At 39.4% G+C, this 12,347-nt stretch overlaps 1 protein-coding gene across 3 annotated transcripts in view; it reads left to right on the top strand.

Annotated features, from left to right (window-relative positions):
- Positions 1 to 12,347, top strand: part of rbks (ribokinase) — a 72,523-nt gene that overhangs the window by 14,146 nt on the left and 46,030 nt on the right. For all 3 annotated transcript variants that reach the window (XM_030443416.1, XM_030443415.1, XM_030443413.1), the window contains exon 3: positions 11,683 to 11,815. In XM_030443416.1, the coding sequence (XP_030299276.1) occupies positions 11,683 to 11,815 (133 nt within the window). The remainder of the gene's footprint in view (positions 1 to 11,682; positions 11,816 to 12,347) is intronic.

Genomic DNA, 12,347 nt, shown 5'->3' with positions numbered 1-12,347 from the left:
AGGGCTGAGAAGAAAATCTCAAGCTAAATCTGGGTTCAGGAAACCCGTCTGCTTCCTCAGGTAGGCCCAACAGGAAGAAGCACATCGGGCAAATATTCATGACCTTATTAGGACATGTATTTTAAAAGTGTAAAGCCTAGTTTCTCAATGTTTGGGTCAGAGCCCATGTGGCTTTGCTAACGACGTAAATGGGGTATACAAAATGGATTTTCTTAGATATATTTTTTTTCCCAAAAACAATAAATATTTTTGATATTGAAAACATTCTTAAATGTGTGTTAATGTGTGTATATGATTATCTATTGAAATGTTTCAAAACTGACTTAATAGCATTAGGGCCTACTAAAAAAATATTTGTAGGACTATTCATCTGCCTTTTAACCCAGTAGTTCCCAGCTGGTGTTCAAGACCACTCATTTTGACCCAAGATGATGGAAATTGAATGTATACTTATTTTGACTTGATGACTAATTTATGCTATTTCTAGTGAAATAGTGGACACTTTCACCTACTGAGGCCTCTCAGAATTTTTCAAATGAAACAGTCCAAGAAAGAAAAATCATTGTTTAGTGAAACTGAACATTTTCTTGATTTTATTATTGTCCCCATTAATAAAATTATTTGTGATGAGAGGTCAGAAAAAGACATCGGGTAATTTAAAGGGTCACAAGCCAATATTTTGGCAACTGCTATGTTAACAGATCAGTAGTTTCCCATCAAATTTTATCAAAGTTAACTATGTAAGCAGGCCTAGCTTGGATATTTACACATACAGAAGCTGTGTATACAGTGTACAGAAGCTGTAATAAGAGTGCTGCTCTGCATTTTAAGAGAATGGAAGAAGGTGTCTTTCCTTACCAAAAATATTGAGAGCAAAAGTGTAAGGAATGGCATGATGTGTTCGACTGCTCCAGCATAAACTGCAGTCGTTGGCATATCCAGTTAACTAGCTCTCTTTCCATGTCTGTTCAGACACATTTAGCAACTTTAATACGAAAAAGCAACCAGCAATACATTTAGCAACTTATTTAGACCATCAGAGAAAGGCAGGAAATATATCAAAATATATCGACAGACAACCACAAAACCTGATGTTGATTAATGCATGATGCGGTCATCAATGTGGAGATGGAATAAGTTGGAAAAGTTTGGGATTTAGGGCTAGTTACTTTGATATAAAAAGAGTTGGCAACACTGTCTACATGGTAAAGATTCTGATCAATATATATTAGCCTATTTTAGCACAATATTTAGCCATTAAGTGCATATTTAAGATACCTTTTTACAAGATCCTTGTTTTAAAATGAGTCAGCAGGACACATTAAAAAGTCAGCCTGAGGTAGCAATTTCAACCAAGAGCTGTGTTGGCCTGAAATCAAGGACCCCCTTTTCAAAAACATTTCGAAGAATTTTGAGTGGTAGATCTACCACTATTGTCAGTAGATGCATTTATATCGGAATAATAGCCCAATCTGAATAAAACTGCTGCCTGTAACAACTTCAATCATAAGAGACTGATTTGATCCAGCCCAATATGATCGAATTTTCAGTCAGATTTAGAGGGGTGGTGTAAACCTTTGATAATCATTAAAGCATGAGCACCTAAAAGCATGTAAACACCTCTGGTTGGAATAAATGCATGTTTGCCTTATTTAGGGGTAACGTTACATTAGGTGATGATGCTTCCAGGAGAGACAGTAAAATGTGGATGGTAAAACAGAACTGCTGTGATACAACTTTTTTGATAGAGAGATCTGGGATAGAGAGAGATCTGTGAAGAAGGGTTGTTGAAAGGCTTGAAATAAGTTAATTGTGTTTGCAAAGATGAATAATTCCATAGAACTACAAACACGAACATTGTCCCCAGGTCACAATGTGTGTCCATCTTGAAAATTGTCTTAATAGGCAGATCAGATTATTGAACTGATTAAATAAAGTTTGGAAAAAAACACACATTCTTCTACTTCTTACATATTTCTGGCACACTAGATGCTCCAGAGTGGACAAAATCTCTTTGTGAATAAATGCTTTAAATGTAAAAGCACATCTTATCTCGCACTAGAATGGTAAGCTTAACTGGCATAGCAGCAGTAACTTAGGGGGTGTAACTGAGGAAACAGTTAATTGTCTTTGTTAAAACATGTTTCCTTTTATTATTATTAACTACCACAACAGCCTTTTTCCTACAGGGATTTTATTTTGACATGCAAGCTTGTGGAAAATGTGGCATAAGGGCTGATGGGTGTTTTCCATCATGACTTGAAATGGACTGTACAGTCCTGTCGACACAAGAATAGAGGAAGTGGTCTAAACTTAGATAGTGCTGCTGCCTTTTCAATACTTGCCCTGAAAGCTCAAAATGTTGTAGAGAACGTCTCCGGTCTCAGAGTGTTTGGTCCAACAGCTTTGGCCATTTCTACAAGAATAACAGATCAGATCATTCCTATCTTTTTTTTTTTTTTTTTTTAACACATCAGCAGCTCTCCTTAAATAATCAAATTGATTTGATACTCCAACGGGTTGTTATTCCTATTGTTGATCTAGTCATTGACAGATGGTGCAGGTGTGACCATCTCATGATAAATCCTACTCAGGTTTCAAAGACTCAAACTGTGCAGATGATCTGTTATAATTACCACTTACTAAAATGTCAGTGTTGCATCATCCTCATACGTGGTGAGATTTGTTGAGCCAAGTAGGATCCATTCCCACAAATCGTTAGTCATCAACTCTAGCACAATGGGTTAGTTGAAAACAATTCGTCACCCTTATTTACCATAACCTTTGTGTGGAATGACACAATCTCAAAAGATACATAAAGTCAATACAGTATGATGTCAAGTATTCATGGGCTGTAGCCAGCTAAATGTCTCCCTGTCAGCATGAAGAAGCATGTTGTTTTCAGCTTGCGCGACAGTTTTGTCATACAGCTTGTATTATATTTTTTATGTGATGCCCTGGGAATAATAACTGTCACCTGGCTGCCAGCAAATGGAGATCTGAATAAACAAGTGCAATCTGTGTGAGTGGGAGAAAAAGTTTCCTGGCATTCTGGGGAGCGCACACTCCAATTCAAGTTGTCACATTTTAGTTGTCACTCACAAGTCCTCACTTATCAAAAACATATGCCTTCTCCTTCTGTGTTTCTTTTTTGAGGGGGTAAGTATTTATTTTTGTTGCTCATTAGCAATTCAACCAGTGACTTTCTGCTTTGAAGGGCAGACCCTAATAGACCCTAATAAGCTAACGGGAAATGGCCTGTTTTTGGTGTGTGTGTGTGTGTGTGTGTGTGTGTGTGTGTGTGTGTATGTGAGTGTGGGGTTGGGGCTTTTTGGATGGGGGTCAGAATGCGGATAGGGGAGGGTAGTTGGAATACATTCGCAACCCTTCAAAGTGATATGCATGGCTTTGAAGTTAGAAATCCAGTTGTCTTGAACAGCCAGTATTTGGGTGGCAGCACAATTAACTGACAGACAGCAGAGGCACACACACAAACACTCTCACACTATGGTTCTGCCCTGCTGTACAAACACACAGGTGTGACACAGATCTCTGTGGTGGTTTCTTATAAATGTATCAGTCGGGCTTCTTTTTTTGCAAAAGGTTATGTTTAATTGTCTGCCATATGCAGTGCACAAAGAGAAGGCGCAGAGCCTCTCAGGCTTTGAACCCATTGTCAAAGCCATACAGTGCCCCCTACTGCCACATCTTACTGAGAAGAACATTTCACATCTGCTCAGTGAAAGAGTTTCCCAAATTATAGAGCCGAAACAAAAATGTACCACAAGATCGTTTTTCTCAAAGCACACTAAACACACCTTTATTGAATGTTTTTATGGGAGTGAATCTCCAACCCAGACTGAAAAATCTGTGCTGCAGCTATAAATGTAGTAAGTAATGATCTATTGATATATTAATCCACTAAGTTAATGAGTTACTTAGTTGACAGAAAATGAATCTGACACAATTTTGATCTTAATCACAGTTTAATACATTTCTAAACAATAATTGCAATAACAAAAGTGCATTTCTAATGATTATTTGCATTTCTTATGACTTTTTCTTAGATTGTTCCATTTGCATATCCTTAGAGAAACAATCAAATACTCAACTAGAATTGCACTCAATAGAGCATATACCTCCAACAAGGCCTAACAATTGCTTTAAATTCAATCAAGCCTCATCCGATATCAAACTCAATAGACTTGTAACGCTCTAAGTCTTAAACCACCCTGCTTAACTGCTTAACCACAATTTAAGCTCACCAGATCTGGGATCTGCATCAAATTGTACTCACTCATGGGTTCAGCCACCTGAATATGCCTGATTTTTTTCATCAAGGTCCATAAATCATTTTGGAGAACAAGAATGTCAAAAGATGCAATGGTAAAGAAAGTGAGAAAAAAATCCTGGATTTGTCTGGATCTGCACCAAAAGGTAATGGGGTCTATTCTTGGTTGAGACCAAGTGTTGCCAGGTTGCTAACAAACAGATACTGGTGAAAACCAAGCCTCCTTGGTGGAGGTAATTATGTCATGGTCTTTTTCTTATGACCCCCTGTCAGGGATCCAACCCCCAAGTTCCGGAAACACATTCCCCCTACCTCCTTCAAGGGCATTCCATTTCAGGGACAGTGCTTCTTACAAGTGAAATACTAATTTACTAAAGCATGAAATTGTTATTTGTTAAATATTCCCCATTGTTGTAGTTTTCTGTATCCTAAGCTGTGTCAGAGATCTGTCTGACAACCTGTTATGTAAATGTAAAAAACACCAAACAAAGCTGAGATATCCGTTGCCAACCAATTCAAACAGTGAATAGGTTGATATGTGGCTTATTATATCCACTGATATGCCATTTCTTGCTACCAAGTGAATAATAGCAACATGCACACATGGCTTCATGGTCTGACCACACAAAAATACACGCCCACGTTCTACTCTGACACTGCACCTCTTGTTAGCAACGCAGCTCACCATGTTCATGTAAAGTATGCTGCCATCGCTCAACCTGTTCTTTCTGAAGTCTCTGTACCCTGTCCTGATTAACTGGAGCTTTGGCCAAGGACCTTCGTGGACGAGGAAGACTGTACAAGATGAGAACAAAACATCTAAGTGAGCAAAGTGGCTTGAAAAGCTTTTTGTCCGTGACACAATATGAGCTGAAGATTATCACTCTGAAATTATAACGGCCTTTAGTATGACCATTTCATATCCATACTTACCATTCAATAACTTTCTGAAGTTGTGGTGAATACAAACAAAAAGCTTATGCTCCTTATGTGTGTTGTATTTTGCATGTAAGCCCTCTTTTGAAGTTGTGTTAAGAACTGGAAAGACAAGCTCTAGTTCCAACTGTGAAAAACAGCATTTCAATTTGTTTTTGTCCAAGTCTACTTCCCCCTGTTGCTCGCCAACAGCTGAGGAATGACTTTAATAGAGACGGAGGAGAGGGGAATGAGAGCCAGCCTCAAAGCAAACACTTCACGTCACTGAACACCTGCTTTGGCCTTTTGGTTCCATGGGAGAAAACGCACTGAGGTTGCACTTTAGCACATAAGTGCCCTGTTTGTTTGGTGCACACACCACAGACAACAATAGCCAAGTGTCTCTCTGGGCATGAAGAGGCGTGGGTGGGTTTATTTAAGAATTTGGAAATCTGTTTATCTTACCTGTCAGTACTCCGGCTTCAGGTGGCTGTCGGCCAGATGTTATGTTTACAATGCTACAAAAGCTTGGCTCATTATTTACTACATTTCCGTGTATATCTCAATAGATGCATAACTCACTTAAATGTTTAGATCAAATATGGCACAAAACAAATCCTTTTAGTGGATATTTTTGTGAAATGTGATGGTTACCTGTATATGAAGGACACAATAAATGTTTCTTACATGATGATCCTTTCAGTCTTAACACCGGACAAAAAACCCTGTTCTTTTAGATAGTTTACTAGATCATGCACTACTCTAAATAAAGAACTAAAGAAGACAAGCAGAGGGGAATTAGCACTGATTCCAACAACAGGATATCACAGTACATGGATTCAGACACCAGCAGAAATATCTGGCCAAATGACTCAATACGTTTGTCATCAAAAGAAAAAGGCCTAAGGTGCCACCTGAAATATTCACTTCCGAGAAATACATTCAGTCCGAAAACAATCGTAAAGAAATTAGGAAATACTCTTGTGTCTGTCTTGCTAAGTAACATGAAAGATGAGATGGGTACTTTTCTCATATCTGTCCATTGGTATTAAGCTAGCACTACAATTGGCTTATCTTAGCTCAGGGTAAGCTTTTACATTGCTGTATTTGTATACAGTAAAGGGCCCCCACAGTACTTATGTGTTGTGATAGAAGCCAGTCACGGACTCCATTTCTAAATTTATGTTAACTACTGTTGTTCTCTGTTAGCAGAATGTGCATAAAGTCACATCCTTTGGACTGACTCTGACTCTGAAGTCCTTCCCAAAGAAATCTATGGTCCAACAGCATAAAACAACTGAAACAAATTGTCCACGGGCTTGTATAGGGCGAAATAAAAAAGTGATTAATACATGTGATTTGCTACACATATTGTTACATATAGCCCTTTAAACAATCACAATATATGTGGTAAATGCTTAGTTGTAGAGGTTTTGGAGAGCAAGGAGCTGTTTTCATTCTTCATGCTGCACTAAGGGCTACTGTTGGTAGCTATCGGCAGTAGCTGGTGAGCTACAAAAGAGAAATCGATAACACTATGACAGTGGATTCAACCTTTCTCTTTCTCTATATCCTTCATACCAAGTCCTGGCTCCAATTTCATATTTAGTGTACAGGCACCATGGTTTGTATATTCCTATCTAATTCTGGATTGGAAAGTGAATAAGCATTTTTTTATTTTCACAAATGTGTAGGCTACCATTCCTTCCTAAGCAACACCTGCATATCTGAGCTCTGACCTGCTACTCAAAAATTATTCCCCAAAAGTGTATAAAAGGGGTCCCCCAAATCTCAGACAGAAGATACAGAAGTGATATATGCAGTGATCACCAACATAGCCCAGTGATGGTGAATTTCTGGGACACTGATCACTAACTGATCAAATGGTTCAGAACCTAAAGGTAAACAAATAGTTTGAAATGTTTGTAAATTCCTCTAATTGATAATATTTGACAATAAGATCAATATCACTCTCATTTCTGAACTAAAAACTTAGGAACCACTGCCAGCAGTAAGCTTAGCCCGGCACAAAAACTGACATGGGGAAACAGCTAGCATTGCTCTGTTTAGACGCTGTCTATCAGCATCTCTAAAGCTTACTAACTAACAGACTCTATCTTTTTTGTTTTAACTGTAGAGAAACCTTGGGCAGTGCTTCCCACAGAATTAGACTTCAATTGTGGCAGTGGATGTCCAGCTGGGGTGCCATAGAGCATGCGCACTCCAAGACTTGCGCGGGCCGAGTCAGCTTACTTCCAGTTTAGTGCAGAGCTAACTTGGATGGGGATAAAATGTAATCGGGTGGCTCTTATAGACTCTCCAAAATGTATTGGACCGAATTGCCCAAATTCTGTGGAGCCAGAACAGTCTCATAATGGATAAATGCACACATAAAGGAATAAATGCACGAAAAATGACTCACAAATGTATTTGGGGAGTTGTGTATATATATATGACTCGATACACAAATACATTTTCAATGCACACACAAATATGCTTCAATCCATATATAAGTTAAAAAAAAATTCACATATAAAAATAAGATTTGTAAACATATTTGTGATGGGCACACACAAATATTTCTTGTTTTAAATATGTGCAATAAAAATTCACAAATGTACAAATCGTCAGTTATTTGCAATTTTCATCAAATACATATTTGGAAGTTGTTACATTGATATATGAATTGTCAAACACACATTTGTCTCAGTGCTTTTAATTTGTAAACCTCCCTGCATTTGTGGATTTTTGAGACTCATCTAGCGCGACTCCGATTCACAAATGCATTTTTTCTACAAGGGGGTCGTCTGCAGCCAATCAGATGTCTCACTCCTTTACAGCCAATCAGGCTTTTAACACAAAGAAATGGACAAAAATCGGAGGTGGATACACAGTTCAGATGTTTTAAAAAGTTGCGAGGACAGTCCTCACCTGTCAGTTCTCATGGAGTGGGCAGATGACATAAAGCAATGGCCCGACGTTAGCTACATCGACATATTATCTTATATTTTCTGAAGGTGTTGAGGGTGGAGAATTACGTAGTTACAAAAGCACAGAAGCATACAACTACCTGCACAGTAACAAAATAGGGAAAGTACTGTTGAAGAAACACAGCAAGTTTATATTTCTGAAGGCAGCAGTAGCGCCCAGCCACAGCGTCAGTCAAGCTAAACATACAGCGTGGATCATGCTGAAGGAAAGTGAAGTCGTGAAGACAGGTGGCTGCTCGTGCATAGTCGGGTTAGGGAAGTCATGCAGTAGCTATTCTGTGGAAGATATTCATAAACCCAAATATTTATTATAGTGTCAAAGCCGCGAGCCATGCTAGTCTCCGTTCCCCCTTCCTCAGCATGGCGTGTAGGGCGCAGGGCACGGACAAGTTTGTCTAAGTGGTTGATGTTCTACACAAGACGTTTCTGAAAAAACCTTCAATTTTCATGAATTGTTGTGGCAACCAACAACGGCACATGTTGTACCTGAGCTCATTTTAAAAACAATTTAGTGTTTATGACATAACGCTAGTTGTTTAGGGCTAGCTTAGCGGCAGCAGTCAGTTATGCAGTTGCAAGGCAACCGCACACAGAACACCGCCAGTGGAAGTAGTTATCTGTCATGGCAGCCAACCCCAATAGGCTAGATCTGTTGCGCGCTGTAATGACGTCAGTTAAAAAACCCTCGTGGGGAGGCACTCATGTGATTGGCTGTAAAGGAGTGAGACATCTGATTGGCTGCAGACGACCCCCTTGTAGAAAAAACGCATTTGTGAATCGGAGTCGCGCTAGATGAGTCTCAAAAATCTGCACACAAATGCAGGGAGGTTTACAAATTAGAAGCACTGAGACAAATGCGCGTTTGACAATTCATATATCAATGTAACAACTTCCAAATATGTATTTGATGAAAATTGCAAATAACTGACGATTTGTACATTTGTGAATTGTTATTGCACATATAAAACAAGAAATATTTGTGTGCGCATCACAAATATATGTTGTTTTTTTTTACTTATATATGGATTGAAGCATATTTGTGTTTGCATTGAAAATGCATTTGTGTATCGAGTCATATATATATATACAACTCCCCAAATACATTTGTGAGTCCTTTTTCGTGCATTTATTCCTTTATGTGTGCATTTATCCATTATGAGACTGTTCTGGCTGCATAAAATTCTGACGGTAAAACAAGTAATTTCACAGGAGTTGTGAGGCTTTTGGGAAAAGTCCCCTGTGCATCACATGACGATGTAATTACACAGCTTGGCCATGACGCTCTTTGTGGGGGCTTGACCTCGACGATGAAGCCAACAGTCTTCTTGGCAGAGAAAGTTACGGTCAAGCCAACTGCGTTAAATAGTCCTCCTCCTCTACTTTGTTGGTTTTACTGGCAGACTAAAATCCACACCGCCATCCACTGGATCGGAGTATAAAACATCATGCTATTCACTGACGGGTGCACTGTATCGAGTGAGTGAGAATGGGATGCGCAGCTCCAAAAATAGACACACTGTTGGGGTATATATGTAAATGTTGTGGTTTTATTGGCGGTTAAATTCCAAACTATTTCCTGTCATTGGTTTGAGCCTGGTAAGAAAAAGATTGAAGCAACATTGTTTAACTTTTTACCCTAATATAACAGCTTCAAAATAATGTTGATGGTACAGCACCAAATTGCACAAAATGCTTATTTTCTACATAGTGTTGCTTTAAGCAAACAATCACTTAGCTTTATGGTATTGGTGTTTGACACTTTAATACAAAGCCCTGTTTTCAGTCCTTGTGGTGAGCTAAGCTAACCAACTGCTGCCGCTAGTGAAATTTACTGTACAGATATGATAGTAGTATTAATCTCTATCTGTATACCCAGGACAGGTTGCTAGTCTGTCACAGTTGAAATTTTGGGAGGGATATATTTTTGTAATGTCTTTGTCTTTTAATAATAGAATAGAATAGAATAAAATAGAACTTTAGTGTCATTCTACATTGTACAACGAAATTGAGAAGCAACTCCTTATTAGTGCAAATTATAGATAAAACATAAACAACGTATATTACATTTACTGTTATATTTTAAACATAGCCTATTAATGGCAAATATATGTGTAGTTTGAAGTCAGTGTGCAAGTGCTACTTTTTTCACTAAGAGTCACACAGCAGTGACACAGGTGGGAAAAATTTACTCAGACAGCTGCAGCAAGTAGAATAGGTAATTTGTCTGTGGAGGAGATGTGTGTGTGCGTGTGTATTTACAGTACATGTGTTCGTCCTTTGTTCCATTTGCTTCTCACCACATTTCAGCCTCACTGACCCTACATCCTGTTATAGCTTTGGGCATTTTGGTGTTTTCACACGCTGGTGCAAAAACAGCAGCATTTACAACAACCTCCAGTGTTTGCCACCGGCGTCTCACTTACTGGAAATCCTGGGATTGAGTTAACTTACTGTAATAGCACACCTGCCTCAAACACACACACACACACACACACACACACACACACACACACACACACACACACACACACACAAGAGCATCAACAGCGTGTGTGGAAAACAAGTTTATGACAACATTTCACCATCCGCAAACCCTTTGGCACCGGGCAGCCGTGGCCTGGAGCCAGACCACAGTGTCCTGACGTATATTATGAAGCTGTCTGTTGTCTCTCCCCTGTGTTACTCACCACCCACTGTGGCTCAGTGATTGGAGGACTTACAAACAGACATCTCCTCCTAAGGGCGCCCACCTGTGGCATATCAACCCTGAGGGGAGGGGCAGTTCTTTTACCCAACCCTGATGAGTCAGGCATTACTGGTGCAGCCAGTGTCATGTTGAGACATCTATGGGTTTTGTTGGTTGCATCATTCAAAGATTTGGAGAGACTTGCGTAAGCATATCCAACTGAATGTCTAGGTAAAATATCTATCATGATGAAGTGATTGTTAACGGCCTGATCTGTCTGTTTTGTTGTTTTCATTACTGCTGTTGAGTTTAAGGATGGGAAGCATGGGCTGAGAAAAAAGTTTCCAATGTCATTCATTCTTGCAAATTTGTATTTTGTTGACCTTTCTGTGAAAGACCTTCACAAGACCAAAAGATATAATCCTCAGCAGACTCAAAACCTCTTGTTTTTTTGCATATCTTTTCCAGTGATAAATAAATAGTTTGGATAAATAGAGCTGGCCCTGAAGGGTTATCTTAACATTTTGACATCTCCCTTTACTCTATGCTTTCAATGTAGAAAACTCTGATTGCCAAATAACACATTTTTTGAAAGTTTGAAGGACAATTTTCAAACTTTAATCTACAGTGGGGAGAGATGGTATAGATGAAAAACATGAATAAAAAGGATTTTCTAAAAGAAAAGCCTTCCTGTAAGGAGAAGAATGTTATCTTTTTCACCTCTCAAATCCCACAAGGTTCTTTTGAATGTAGATGTGTACTTCTTGAAATGGTGTTCATTACCTGTTATCTTTTATCAGCCAGGCACTACGGCTACCCAAAGCCGGGGAAACTATCCATGGACACAAGTTCTTCATTGGCTTTGGGGGGAAAGGGGCCAACCAGTGCATCCAGGCTGCACGACTGGGGGCCAAAACCGCTATGGTCTGCAAGGTGAGGAAGCGGAATCATACACTGTACTCTAGAGTTTGTGTTACAGTGCGGTTTACTTTGGATGCTAGCATGATTTGTGAATGTCAGTGAAAAGTTTTTTAGCTTGTCCGACCTTTGACTCAACACGGTACTCAGTATAAATAGTCAGACATTAGCGACCATAGTCCATCAACTAGTTATCAACTCTCATACCCTTAAAGCTTCGTTCACACTTCAGTCATTTCACCACAACTCTCCAAGCCTCATTTTGTCTTGATCAATACCATGCCGCATGCATACGCCCACCCACGCTTGCACGCCTTCAAACAAGCCTATTCCCATACCATACAACCCTGAGTCTCCAATCAGTAAGCTCAGCGTGGCCTTTCAACCCTAGCACTAAAGCACCGAAGCCCCACCTCTGTCAGAACAAAGAGGCCCGATCGATAACAACCCAGTGCGGGAGGAGCTCTCCGGGCATGGGGAGAACCCAAAAATAGACACCCGGGCTTGTCAAAAACATCCAAGACGGAAGGCCGCTCTTCAAAGAGAA

Source organism: Sparus aurata, chromosome 16, assembly GCF_900880675.1.
Source record: "Sparus aurata chromosome 16, fSpaAur1.1, whole genome shotgun sequence".
In the NCBI taxonomy this organism is placed as follows: domain Eukaryota; kingdom Metazoa; phylum Chordata; class Actinopteri; order Spariformes; family Sparidae; genus Sparus; species Sparus aurata.
The sequence above is the reverse complement of the archived record's forward strand: the minus strand, read 5'-3'. Positions and strand labels throughout refer to the sequence as shown.